The 15082-nt window shown below is 45.6% G+C and overlaps 1 protein-coding gene across 4 annotated transcripts in view; it reads right to left on the reverse strand.

Moving 5' to 3' along the window:
* The window catches only part of PRKDC (protein kinase, DNA-activated, catalytic subunit), a 150914-nt gene that overhangs the window by 87702 nt on the left and 48130 nt on the right, over positions 1-15082 (reverse strand). For all 4 annotated transcript variants that reach the window (XM_060035361.1, XM_060035360.1, XM_060035359.1 and 1 more), the window contains 4 exons: positions 7528-7622; positions 6051-6150; positions 4785-4918; positions 907-1158 (listed from right to left, as the gene is read on the reverse strand). In XM_060035361.1, coding sequence (XP_059891344.1) covers positions 907-1158; positions 4785-4918; positions 6051-6150; positions 7528-7622 — 581 coding nt within the window. The remainder of the gene's footprint in view (positions 1-906; positions 1159-4784; positions 4919-6050; positions 6151-7527; positions 7623-15082) is intronic.

The following is a 15082-nucleotide window of genomic DNA, read 5'->3' on the forward strand; positions in this document are numbered from 1 at the left end:
GAACAAAGGTGGTGGCTGGTTAGGTCCTCTAGGGGACGGCTTCCAGGTCTTTGTTCTCCTTAGATTTAAGGAAGGCGATCAAACTGTCAACTGACAGGTCATTATGTATTCAAAAAACTGGGAGAAAATGTGTTCAGAACTGCATTCTCAAACACCAGAGACCCTGAACCCAACAGGCCAGGGGCCGTCTGACTCCTCCCAACCCCGTCACCTCTGACAGGCCTGCGGAGAGAAGAGCAGGCCCTCTGCTCAGACGCCGCCCCGGCTGGAACGGAGACCCCCCCCGCCCCGCCCCCCCCCCCAAACAGTCATGCAAAGAGCACAGCCCATTCTGAGGGCAAGTCTGAGGCTCCGCCCACAGTACGGGGCGGCAGGAGAACGGCCAGCTGCTCCGAGAACCCTGAAGCAGAGAGCACACCTGCCAGGCGACAGCCAGCTCCAGGTGCTGCTTCCCAGGGGACACCATTCCCAGAGCCAGCGCCTGCCCTCGTGGGCCACCGGGGCCCCCAGGGGGACAGAGCCTGCCCAGCACTCACATCCCACCCGCCTGACGTCCTTTGCAAACAACACCGTCACTACCGCACTACAACAGAGAAGCTCCAGGGACAGAAAGATGCGAGAAAACTAAAGACCCGCTCCACAGAGACATGGCACAAGACCAGAGGGCCTCAGGAAAACCTCAGAAGGTTACTTTGCACAAGGGTCACTGAGAACCTGTGCACAGGGCAAGAAAGCAGCACAGACTCCGGGCGGGGAGCCCCCCACCCTCACTGTGAGCTCGGAGACGCAGGCAGAGCTGAAGAAATGACACCCCGTGATCCTGTCCAACCAAAACCCCACCCATCTTGGCCCCGGCATGGTTCCAGGCAGAGCCGGACGGTGCTGACCCAGGGAGGCTCTACCCACCCAGGAGCTGGGCGGCACCAAGGGTCCCTGCGCCCAGGAAGGTGTTGTAGCACTCCAGCGCAGCCAGCAGCGCGTCCATCCACTGCAGCGTGGCACGCAGGCTGAACGGCCCGCGCAGCTGGCGGAGGGTGGGCTGGGTGAGGATGCCGGCTGGCGGACCGCAGGCTCCTCCGCCCTCAAATGCGTTTATGAGGAAGGAAATGCCTTCCTTCTGGATCAGGTCTCTCAGCCACAGGGAAGGGGATTTGTTGCCTTAAAAGAGAAATAAGATTAAAACACACATATAAATCACTTTCATGTAGTTAAAATCACTTGATCTAATCACTGTACCTAATTAAAAATAGCATCTCCCAATAATAAGAAACAAAAATTAAAAGTGTGGCATGTTAAAAATGTAATCAGACCAGAACAAGACAGGCAATATCACAATATTTCAAATAGTTTTCCATAAATGTCCCACATAAACGACCTACCAGTGCACTGAAATTCCAAAATGATCCAGGATAGTCTTATTTTAACCACAGCACTCACAACTTGCTCACTGTACTTACTGTCAAGAAAGTATTTCCACCAAAAGCCATTCTCTTCAGTTTCTTTAAACATTATTAACATCGTCGGATACCACCTGAATACCTATAAACTTCATACTCTTTCTCTTGCCTTTTTTCTTGAAAGTCATTATTGCTTTTTTTACGGAATAAACACAGAGCAGTCAGACACTCCAGCCCCTCTGCCTGTGCCACTGGCGGCCGCGGGGACCAGGCCTCGCCAGGCTGCTTCCTCGTCCACGGTGAGACGCACACAGTATCTACCTCTGAGGTTGTCACCAAGGCGAAGTGAACTGAAGCAGTTAATATCTGAAAAAGCACTTAGAATAGCATCTACCACGTGGTAAGTGCCGTGCTTATTAAATAAAAGAGTCAAATGATCTGCTTTTGAAAAGATATTTTTCTTTTAGGTATTAATCATTTTCTAAATTAAAGAAAAAAACATTAAAGTGTATTTTGTATGCTCTGAAATCAGTGGCTGTGAAAAGGTCAAGTCATTCTGACCCTAATGAAGGTACAGAAGAATCCAAAACAGTAATGTAATTCTGATGCAAAAGAAGAACTGGGGGCTTCCCTGGTGGTGCAGTGGTTAAGAATCCACCTGCCGATGCAGGGGACGTGCGTTCGAGCCCTGGTCTGGGAAGATCCCACGTGCCACGGAGCAACTAAGCCCATGAGCCACAACTACTGAGCCTGCGTCCTGGAGCCCGTGCACCACAACTACTGAGCCTGCGCTCTAGAGCCCGTGAGCCACAACTACTGAAGCCCGTGCGCCTAGAGCCCGTGCTCCACAACAGGAGAAGCCACCGCAATGAGAAGCCCGCGCACCACAACGAAGAGTAGCCCCCACTCTCCACAACTAGAGAAAGCCTGCACGCAGCAACAAAGACCCAATGTAGCCAAAAATAAATAAATAAATAAATTTATTTTAAAAAAAAGAAGAAATTTTTTTTTACTGTGTCAAAAATACCTCTCACAAGCTATATAAGTAAAAGACTAGTACCATGTTTTCAGGGGTTGTTTTAGAAGAAATATTAAACTTTCCATTATTTTCACTAAGAAGAAATGAATAAAACTGTAACCATGAGTGAAGAACACTACTATATTTAAATTCTACGTCGAGTGCTAGCTAAGAGCGGCAGAAGAGGACGTGCAGAAAGGAAGGACCTGGGAAGACAGGTCTAGAGGGAAGCAAGACAAGCCGAGGATTGGGGGGGGGCCCTCCCCACTGTGAGGTGGTCTCTGTCTCTCTGCCTCTCCACCCAATCCGCCCCCACTCCCCGGTGTCGGCATCGGAAGGCCCCGACACGCAGCGGGGACACACCTGCACCTGTCATAACGTCCCATGGGTCTGGGTGTCCACATACCCGGCCCGACCACGCACACGGTACTACTGCAGGACACGGGACCTTGAAAATCACAGGGGCAAAGTCAAAGAAGAGGGCAGACACCCCACTGGAAGACACAGAAGAGGTGAGTCACGGTGGTAGCAGGGCAAGGTTCACCAGTACTCAGCATCCTGTGCTTACTAACAAAGACCACTCTGAGAGGCAGAGCGCTATTACTTCCCTGAAAGTATGTAGCAGGCAGCTACGAAGAAGAGCAGCGGAAATGTCTGCGATCAGCCAAGCTGACGCCGCTGGAACCGCGGGGCCTGCAGCCAGCAGTGCTACCTCCGCAGTCTGGGCCTTAGTTTCCTCTAAAAATAAGGAGAAGATGCCCCGCCCTCCATCCCATCCACTCTTCACTGACTTCGTTGTGAGAATGACAACAGGTAAAGCAAACTTGTTAACTAAAAGCAGTAAGCGTATATAAAATACTAATAATGTTTTTAAAACAATTCTCTACATTAAAAAACACAAATATACATTTCTACCATATACGTAAAATTATAGTCTAGTAGATAATTACATCCTCTGTATTTATATGGTATACGTAATGCATAGTATGAATACAATCACAACATACAGTATGCAGAATATATAGTATTTAACATAACGCATTCCACAGCATACATCATGTTCGAGCATAACACATGCAGCACCCTTCTAAGTCTCAGAATGACATGCAGTCATTTCCACCTGCTGCCCCTGAAGCAGCCCCGCAGAGGCCCTCCAAGCCCCTTGCTCAAGAGAACCAGCTCACGGTCCGCTGTGTGCGGGCACCTCCTCACCCAGATGCACATGCCCTGGTTCTGGACTAGTGCCCAGTGCACGTGAAGGGGAGCCAGGGCCGGAGTCTGTCCTGGGGCACAGCTTCCCCATGCCTGAGCTACTGAACCCCACACCTGAGCTACCAATACATTTATTCCTGAGAAATTTAGAAATTGTCTCAAGTCTCTTAAGTAGTTTAATGGTTTAGTACAGTAACGACTGAAAAGCATAGGTCCATTGCTTTCCTTTAATACCAAATGATCTGAGATCATTCAGACTTAGGAGTCTGGCAATTCCTTATTAATTACAGGCCAAAAAACACAACTGCATTACTTCATTAACTATTTTTTTAATATATATAACTGTTTTTTTTAAATTTATACTTGGCTGCATTGAGTCTGCTGCTGCACGTGGCTTGCTCTAGTTGTGGTGAGCAGGGGCTACTCTTCCTTGCGGTGCGTGGGCTTCTCATTGCGGTGGCTTCTCTTGTTGAGGAGCATGGGCTCTAGGCATGAGGGCTTCAGTAGTTGCAGCACGCAGGCTCAGCAGTTGTGGCTCGCAGGCTCTAGAGCACAAGCTCAGTAGTTGCGGCACACGGGCTCAGTAGTTGTGACTTGCGAGCTCTAGAGCACAGGCTCAGTAGTTGTGGCGCACGGGCTTAGTTGCTCTGCGGCATGCGGGATCTTCCCGGACCAGGGCTCGAACCCGTGTCCCCTGCACTGGCAGGCAGATTCTTCACCACTGCGCCACCAGGGAAGTCCCGCTTCATTAACTATTAATAAGATTTCTAAACCTTAATTGAATATCGTGTTAACTACTATGGTCATCCAATCCTTCCTTCTTTCTTTTAAGTGGGACAGAAAAGCAAAGATGCGGAATAAAAGGTACTAGGAAATTCTAAGTTCACCTCTTCTGTATCGTCTAACATCAAAAGCATTTTTTTCTTTCCTTCTATAAATCTTTGAGAAATGTACAGCCATAATTTATCACCTGTCTTACAAATGATCTGTAATGATTATTTTTTGTACTTATTCTTTGTATGTATTAGAACGTACATATTTTTTATATTTATTAGAACATATTACATTTATCTAAATAATGGAAATATCATGTTTTATATAAGTGCATCTCTAAACTACTAGCAAAAGTCATTTATAGGGCATAAAGACCATCATACCTGGCAACAAAGGAACAAACTTATAAAAGAGTTCTATGGACTTGTGTCGACATTCTGTCTGGGGCCTCCCACAATTGGAGAAAAGCCACTGGACCACGTCTGATAAACACAAGGGTGCCGTAGGTGGAAAGCCTCTGCATGGAGAATACATGTATTTAATATTCACACTCCAACATTCAGCATTTAGCTGGCCCCAGAGTCTAAAAACCATACATTCAATTTTGCTACCCTGATACATGTAGAAACCATATTTAAAGGCATTCAATTTATTTTTAGTGTATTATCATTAGAATACAATCAAAACGTCACAGGTGAAATAGGTCCTAAATGCTGCCTTCCTTTTATTTTTTTAATTGAGGGAAAATTAAAAAGCATTTCTTAAAAGATCAGCACCAAGTCTTTGCATGTTCCCTTTTCAATGCACTGTAAACTGAAAGGGGGTTTAGGTTCTGAAGTAGTGCTTCTCAAACTGTGGTCCCTGGACCAGCTACATCAGTATTAGCTTGGCAGAAAGGCAAATTCTCAGCCCCACCCTAAACCTACTGAAGCCAATTCCAGAGCAAGGCCCAGCGACCTGTACTGTATGTAACCAGACCCCAAGGTAATTCTACTGCTCAAGTGTGAGCATGAATGACCTGGAGAGATGTCATACTCGCGGCAGAATCTGGAAGAATCAATTTTAAAACCACAGAGGGAGTATTAATGTCCAGTCTACAGGCTATGCTTCTGCAGAGTGGTGGGCGCCAGCAGACACCAGAGCCCCCAGACCCCTGCACAGACCTGGGGGAAGAGGCATGGCACACCCGCACCCCGTCTGAGAAAGAGACCTTGCCAGGATGGAAATGGGAGCAAACACTGGAAACCACTGGGCAATAAGCCAGCCTTGGTTTTGAGTGGCTTTATTTCATAATCTGCAACCTCATTCTGTCAAAATCCTACTATTTCAATATTTTAGTTCTTACATTTCAAATCTACTCCATAACAAACAGCTCATGCAGATTCCAAGCAAATAATTCCACACCAAATTCGTATTCAGAATTAGTGCAGACAAATGTCTCAGTTACAAAGCTGATTTTCAAGTTGTATCCACTATCCCAACCAAGATGACACCTTAAACAAAGCACTTTCAAACATAAAACTTTTAAGTTACTTTGGAAAATTGACTCTTTATACTTCCACAAATTCCTCCTGGATTCTCCTGTGTTAACTGAGAATTAGTTTTATGTTCGGGGGAAAGAAAAAGAAAAAGGAAGCAACATCACCTACCGGGGACAGCGTCGCTTTTTTGCTTTGTTTAAAGAAACGTGCTTCTTCTCGACGATGCGCCCCAGGTGATCGATAGCATCGCAGCATTGCTGAACTGTACCTGCTCTCAACACAAACAGAGATTGCTGAAGGAGGTCTACAGCTGATCATCATTAACAAAGTAGTACTACAGGCTTATTGGCCTAGTCTTGTAATTAAAAAGGTGATTTTACAAAAGAGTGTTTTTCATCCCTCAAAATACAACACTGCACATCCAAATACAAAACCCATGTTTAAGATCGCAGGACAGCAAGGCACAGCCTTGCGTACAGGTCTGAGATGGAAGGGCTCTGCAGGTGTTACAAAACCCACAAAGCAGGCCAGAGCCCGTGCACCCCACTGAAGGCTATTATTTCAGGGGGTCAGTTCCTTGACCCGCACTTTTCTCATGTAGGTTAAACTATATTACAATTAATAATACAGCCACTGCAGGAGAAGAAGAGAAATAAAATAGTAAAACCATCTACAGGCATCTAGGGTTATTCAGGAAAGGGGCCTCACACAGCCTATTTTGACCTCTGTTACCAAGGAAGTTTTCTTTCTACACTTTTTAACTATGGCAGTGATTTTTTAAAGAGTAAAATTTCATCTACGCCTTTTAGCTATGGCAGTGATTTTAAAAGAGTAAAATTTCACTTGTTGAGAAAATTCCCCTATATACGATGTCAAGATAAGGCAATTTTAAGCTAATGACGGCTGACGGCAGGACTGAATTTTAAGTGTTTTTGCTCATGAGTAGGGCTATCACCATGGAGGACAACAGAGCTTCAATCTGTCAAAAAATGAGAGACACCACCATTTGGCAAGTGAGAGGGGGTCCCCACGGCACCCGCTGCGAGAGCCACATCAGGGTCCACACGCCCCGGGCCAGACGCCCTGCAGACTGAGCGGGGAGATGCAGGAAGTTTTCCAGCCCCAGAACTCCTGGGTAGTCCCGACAGCTTCTGGACAGAAGTTAACTGCAAAGACGATCATTTATTACTCTCTTTGCCACTTCAGCATATTTCTGACTTAGTATTTTAAAATGACGTCTTAGTTACTGTCAAAATAGCCTTATTACAATTCTGTAAGGAAACCTACTTTCTACCTTCTAGGTGTCATTAGTGAATTCAGAGACAAGGGCCAGCTTTCTTTAGCTCGTGTCAGCTGTGCCCTTTCACTGGAGCTTCACAGCAGGGCTGCCCCACCTGCCCTGGCCAGGATCCCTGACCAACCAGGGGTCAAGCTGAGTGGATGCCAGGGGACACGGCGAGTCATAGAGGAGGCACTGAAGCCTCTTGTAACAAGCGGGTTTGAGGCAGCAGAGGGCCCCACCTCCCCTTCACTTATCACCCTAAACGGGGATGTGAGGAGAAGACAGCACCTTACGAGGGGGTGACCCAGGCCCCCGCATGGACAGGCTCGCTGCGCACACACAGAGAGCCCGAATGGGACCTACCCAAGGACCTCTCATCCGCATGTGCTAAGGCCAGGCTTTCCACGTATGTAACCAAGGCTTCAAACACAAACTGTTCTACCAGAGACTCTTCCTCCCTGAAAAATAAAGAATATTGAGCCTTATCTGAGAAGACAATAAAACAGAAACAATGACGGGAAAAAGTTATGTTATTAAAGAATACATACCTTAATGAAATTTGTCTTTAAAAATGCCGCAAATCTTTTAAAACATAAAACCTAAAACACTTCTGAAAGAAGAAAACCTGGTCAAAAACAGACCAAGAGGCACGGGCTTTTTTACTGTTACAAGCACCCTCCTCACCTGTGGACCTGCTCACAGCACATAACCTAAAACCTAAAGCCACTGTTCTGACCACACTCCACACACCTCATCAAAATTACATGTAGCAGAAAAGAAGACCTGGTACTACGTCCACATTTTTTTAAATAACGGAATTCTAAAAGTTCTCTACCGGGGCTTCCCTGGTGGCACAGTGGTTGAGGGTCTGCCTGCTAATGCAGGGGACGCGGGTTCGGGCCCTGGTCTGGGAGGATCCCACGTGCCGCGGAGCAACTAGGCCCGTGAGCCACAACTACTGAGCCTGTGCGTCTGAAGCCTGTGCTGCGCAACGGGAGAGGCCACAATAGTGAGAGGCCCACGCGCTGCGATGAAGAGTGGTCCCCGCTTGCCACAACTAGAGAAAGCCCTCGCACAGAAACTGAAACCCAACACAGCAAAAATAAATAAATTAAAAAAAAAAAAGTTCTCTACCTATCCAAAAGTAAGTTAACATCAACAGTCATCTCTGGGCCTTTTACAAGCATATCCGCCACATGTGAACAACTACCTGGACCACAATATCTGTGGACCAACCACTGACGTCACACTCATGGGTAGGTCACAGGCACAGGCCAGCCTCTCCCTGGAAAATCTGTTCCTCAGTGACACAAGACAGTGAATGATTAAGCACACAACGCCAGGCAGGGGCACTAAGGCTCATGGGCGCTCTAGCTGTGTGACCAAGTGCAGGGTCACTGCTCCACCTCTGAGGTGGTGATTTCCTGAAACAGGACCAGAGTGAGGAACCAGCAGGCGCTGGAGGGTGGGGGGGACTGAGAACAGGACCGCACACCGCTGTTTGGTTTGGGAGGACTATCACCCTAATTTTTTAAATTTGAATCCTAGAGGGGGACCCACAAGCTCCAAGTGCCCGCCACGACACCCCACCACACACCCAGATGTGACACTGACACTAAAGGGCATCGCGCTGTGGGCCACGAAGGCGGATGCAGCACAGGAGTCGGAGCGAGGGGCCAAGGCTCACCTGGAAGAGCGACGTGCGGCCAGACCATAGAAGGGGGGTTGGGGTCAGAGTCCCAGGCTGGCTACAGTAGCTTGTATCTTAGATGCCAAAACCATTTGAAGTAGCAAGGAGGAAATGACATGACCAAATGATACTCCAAATCCACGATCCCCAAGGAAAGCTCTCCAAAACAGTTCACGAGCTTGCAGGATGGAAGCACCCTAACTTGTACTTACATCACTCAACACACAATCCCTCGAACACGGTTCCCTCGGGCATCATTTCTCAAAGCCACCCGGAATGTAGTCCAGCAAATCCGAGCATCCGAGAAAGACGGCAACAGGGGAAAGGCAACAAGGCCCAACAGGACGGAGGGGGGAGCGCGCGGGCGCACAGTCGGGTCAGACAGGGTGGGCGAGTGGGGCGGAGAGGAGCTCTCCACCCCGACAGACCCAAAGGAGCCAGGCCCAACGACCCCCTGCGTGACGCTGCCCTCCAGCCCAGGTTCAGCCTGGACTGTCGACTGCGCTCACTGACCCCACGAGAGAATTCTGCTCTGACCTGCTCCTGACACCCAAGTCAGGCCACTGGGGTCTCAGAAGCAGAAACTAAAGGGCAGTCCACATTCTTGGACGGTACTTCTCCCCAATGTCAGTTGTGGGTCCACTTCACACATTTCTAGAGAGCTCGGCTTCCCAGGACTAACGATGGACTTTGTCAACCTAATTCCTTGGACCAGGCTCCTGTCCTCTGAGAAGCTGAAGCCAGTCTCTGTTCAGCAGTTTCCCAGGATCCTTTACCTGACAGTGAAAACACTGACCCAAACTTCCCTGGCCGTGTCTATGCCTAACAGCTGCTTTCCGAAACCAAGAGCACACCGATTAGGGTACATACCAATATACAGAGAATGAAACAAAACAGCAAAGCAAGGGAACAAGTGACATCCAAGTCAGGAGAAGGATTACCTTAGGGCAGGGCGGATCTAAAATACTGATAATGCTCCACTTCTAAAGCTAGGTGGTCAATATGCGGGCACTTCTGTTGCTATTATTATTATACAAACTTTACACATTTTAGGGCTTTCAAATTGAGGCATAACTGACATACGTTGCATCAGTTTCAGGTGCACAACGTAGCAGTTCGCTATTTGTACATGTTACACAACCATCACTGCAAGCCTAGTCAACATCGGTCACCACACCTACTTACAACATGTTGTACCTTGTGATGAGAACTTTTAATATCTTCTCTCTCAGCAACTTCCGTATATAGGATACAGTGTTATTAACTGTAGTCATCATGCTGTGCATTACTCCACCAGGACTTACTTCTTTTCTAACTTAAAATTTGTAGCTTTTGATCCCCTTCACCCATTTCTCTGAGCCCCCAGCCCTGGCTTTAGCAACCACCAATCTGTTCTCTGTATCTATGAGCTTGTTTGTTTGCTGTTGTTGTTTACAATTTCATATATAAGTGAGATCACACAGTATTTGTCTTATTCTGTCTGACTTATCTCACTTAGCATAATGCCCACTAGGTCCATCCATGTTGTCACAAATGGCAAGATTTTCTTCTTTTTTATGGCTGAGTAATATTCGTGTGTGTGTGTGTGTGTGTGTGTGTGTGTGTGTGTGTGTGTGTGTGTGTGTGTGTGTGTGTGTGTGTGTGTGTGTATTAGATATTCTATATCCATTCATCTCTCAATAGGCACTTAGGTTGCTTCCATGTCTTGGCTATTACAAATAATGCTGCAATGAACATGGGGGTGCATAAATCTCCTCAAATTAGCATTTTCATTTTCTTCGGATAAATACCCAGGGGTGGAATTGCTGGATTGTATGGTAGTTCTATTTTTAATTTTTTGAGGAACCTCCACACTATTTTCCACAGTGGCTACACAAATTTACATTCCCGTCAACAGTGCACAAGGGTTCCCTTTTCTCCACACCCTCACTAGCATTTGGTATTTGTAGACTTTTTGATGACGGCCATTCTGACCAGTGTGAGGTGATACCTCATTGTGGTTTTGATCTGCATTTCCCTGATGATTAGTGATGTTAAGCATCTTTTCACGTACCTGTTGGCCATTTCTATGTCTTTTTTGGGAAAATGTCTTGTCAGATATTCTGCTCATTTTTCTAATCAGATTTTTTGCCATTGAGCTCTCTATATATTTTGGATATTAACCCTTTATTAGATATATGATTTGCAACTATATTCTCCCATTCAGTAGGTTGCCTTTTCATTTTGTTGACCGTTTGCTGTGCAGAAGTTTTTAGTTGGATGTAATCCCACTTGTCTATTTTTGCTTTTGGTGTCAGATTCAAAAAATCATCCCTAAGACCTATGTCAGGAAGCTTACCAGACCTATGTCAGGGAGCTTACCACCTATGTTTTCTTCTAGGAGTTTTATGGTTTCAGGTCTTACGTTCAAATCTTTACTCCATTTTGAGTTAGTTTTTGTGAATGGTGTAAGACAGGGGTCCAGTTCTCGCAACACCGTTTATTGAAGAGGCTGTCTTTCTCCACTGTGTATTCCTGGCTCCTCTGTCATAAAATTAATTGACCATAAGTGTGTGGATTTATTTCTGGGCATTCTGTTCTGTTCCAATGATCTATGTGACTGTATTTCTGCCAACACCATGTTGTTTTGATTACTATAACTTTGTACAGTAGTTGGAAATCAGGAAGTGTGATGCTTCCAGCCTTGTTCTTTTTCAGGATTGCTTTGACTTTTCAGGGTCTTTGTGGTTCCAGACAAATTTTAGGACTGTTTGCCCTATTTCTGTGAAAAAAGCCGTTGGAATTTTGATAGGGATTGCACTCAATCTGAAGATTGCTTTGGGTAGTGTGGAAATTTTAACAATATTAATTCTTCCAATCCATGAGCACAGAATATCTATTTATTTGTGTCTTCTTCAATTTCTGTCATCAATGTCTTACAGTTGTCAGTGTACAGGTCTTTCACCCCCTTGGTTAAATTTATCCCTAGGTATTTTATTCCTCTTGATACAGCTGTAAATGAGATTGTTTTCTTTTTCTTTTTCTTTTTTTTTTTTTTTTTGGCTGCGTTGGGTCTTCTTTGTTGCTGCGCGTGGGCTTTCTCTAGTTGCGGTGAGCGGGGACTATTCTCTGTTGCGGTGCGCAGGCTTCTCACTGCAGTGGCTTCTCTTGTTGCAGAGCACAGGCTGTAGGCGTGCAGGCTTCAGTGGTTACAGCACGCAGGCCCTAGAGCACACAGGCTTCAGTAGTTGTGGCTCACGGGCTCTAGAGCACAAGCTCAGTAGTTGTGGCGCACAGGCTTAGTTGCTCCGCAGCATGTCGGATCTTCCCGGACTAGGGCTCGAACCCATGTCCCCTGCATTGGCAGGCGGATTCTTAACCACTGTGCCACTGGGGAAGTCCTGAGATTGTTTTCTTAATTTCAATTTCTGACTGTTCATTATGAGTACATAGACAGGCAACAGACTTTTGTATACTGATTTTGTATCCTGCAATTTTACTGAGTTTATTAGTTCTAACAGTTTTATTGGTGGAGTCTTTAGGGTTTTCTATCTGTAATATCATGTCATCTGCAAATAGTGACAATTTTACATGTTTTTAAACATTCTTCTATACACACAGGTTGCACAATTTAAAAAACTAAAAGGAAAAAACGTATCAAAATACCAAGGGCATTTTTCACAGAACTAGAATAATTTTAAATTTTGTATGGAAATACAAAAGACGCCAAATAGCCAAAACAATCTTGAGAAAGAATAACAGAGCTGGAGGCATCACGCTCCCTGACTTCAGACTATACCGTATGGTAATCAAAACAGCATGGTATTAGCACAAAACAGATGTATAGATCAATGGAACAGAGCAGAGAGCCCAGAAATAAGCTCATGCACTTATGGTCAATTAATCTATGACAAAGGAGGCAAGAATATACAATGCAGAAAAGACAGTCTCTTCAATAACTGGTGCTGGGAAAACCGGACAGCTACACGTAGAAGAATGAAATTAGAACATTCATTCTCTAACGGCATACAAAAAAATAAACTCAAAATGCATTAAACACCTAAGCGTACGACTGGAAACCTTAAAACTCCTAGAAGAAAATACAGACAGAACACTCTCTGACATAAATTGTAGCAATGTTTTCTGTCTCCTAAAGCAAAGAAAACAGAAAGAAACAAAGGAGGCCTAATTAAACCTAAAAACTTCTGCACAGCAAAGGAAACCATCAACAAAACAAAATGACAACCTACTGAACGGGAGAAAATATCTGCAAATGATAAGATGAATATAGGGCTAATATCCAAAATATACAAACAGCTCAAACAGCTCAGTATCAAAAAAACAAAGACCTGAATAGACATTTTTGCAAAGAAGACACACAGATAGCCAACAGGCATATGAAAAGACGCTCAACATGGTTAATCATCAGGGAAGTACAATCAAAACCACAATGAGACATCACCTCACACGTGGCAGATGACTATCACCAAAAAGACCGCAAATAACAAGTACTGGCGAGGAAGCGGAGAAAAGTGCGCCTCATGCGCTGTGCGTGGGAATGTAAATTAGTGCAGCCACTGCGGAGAACAGTGTGGAGATTCCTCAAAAAACTAAAAATAGAGCTACCATACAGCCCAGCAATTCCACTCCTGGGTATTTATCCAAAAAACCCAAAAACACTTATTTGAAAAACTACATGCACCCCACTGTTCATAGCAGCACTATTCACAATTGCCAAGACATGGAAACAACCTAAGTGTCCATCAACAATGTGTCCAACAATGGATAAAGACGATGTGGTAAGGGACTTCCCTGGCAGTCCAGTGGTTAGGACTCCGTGCTTCCACTGCAGGGGGCACAGGTTAGATCCCTGGTCAGGCCGAAGAAATAAATAAATAAAAGATGTGGTAAATATATACAATGAATGTTACTCAGCCATAAAAAAGAATGAAAATAATTCCATTTGCAGCTACATGGATGGACCTACAGAGTATTATGCTTAGTGAAATACACCAGATGAATACTGTATGATACCACTTGTATGAGAACTCTAAAAAATAAAACAAACATATGTATATAACAAAACAGAACCAGACTCACAGATATAAAGAACAAATTAGTGGTTACCAGAGGGAAGGAGGAGGGGCAAAAAAGGGGTAGGGGACTTAGAGACACAAACTACTATGCATAAAACAGATAAGCAACAAGGATATAATGTACAGCACAGGAAAACAGCCAATATTTTATAATAACTATAAATGGAGCATAACCTTTAAAAATTGTGAATCACTACACTGTACACCTGAAACATACATTTTACATCAACTATACCTCAACTAAAAAAATCAACACAGTGGCTTCAAACTCCAGTCGATTTTTTTTTTCTTTGCGGCACGCGGGCCCCTCACCGCTGCGGCCTGCCCCCCGCTGCCGTGGAGCACAGGCTCCGGACACGCAGGCCCAGTGGCCACGGCCCACGGGCCCAGTCGCTCGGCGGCAGGCAGGATCCCCCCAGACCGGGGCACGAACCCACGCCCCCTACATCAGCAGGCGGACCCCCAACCACTGCGCCACCAGGGAAGCCCTCCAGTCGATTTTCATACAAACGTGCACATGCCCACACACATGCAGAGACAGATTCCTATCCATCCAGCTATCCTCTCTCTATCCATCTACCACCGATCTATCCATCCATCCATCTAAAATCTATCTACTTATCATCCACCTACCTCTCCAACCATCATCCACCCATCCATCCATCATCCATCCATTGTCCGTCCACCCATCCATCTATCCACCCATCCATCATCCATCCATCCATCCACCATCCATCCATCTATCCACCCATCCATCCAACTAAAATCTATCTACTTATCATCCACCTACCTCTCCAACCATCATCCACCCATCCATCCATCATCCATCCATCTATCCACCTATCCATCATCCATCCATCCATCCACCCATCCATCCAACTAAAATCTATCTACTTATCATCCACCTACCTCTCCAACCATCATCCACCCATCCATCCATCATCCATCCATCTATCCACCCATCCATCATCCATCCATCCATCCACCCATCCATCCAACTAAAATCTATCTACTTATCATCCACCTACCTCTCCATCCATCATCCATCCCTCCATCATCCATCCATCATCTTATTTTCACAACTGCTCCCCTCATCACTAACCCAACTGCCAATTCCTGAGAGAAGCTATTCTGACCAAATGAGGTCAGATTC

The sequence above is a fragment of the Delphinus delphis genome, chromosome 17, assembly GCF_949987515.2.
Source record: "Delphinus delphis chromosome 17, mDelDel1.2, whole genome shotgun sequence".
Classification (NCBI taxonomy): Eukaryota; Metazoa; Chordata; class Mammalia; order Artiodactyla; family Delphinidae; genus Delphinus; species Delphinus delphis.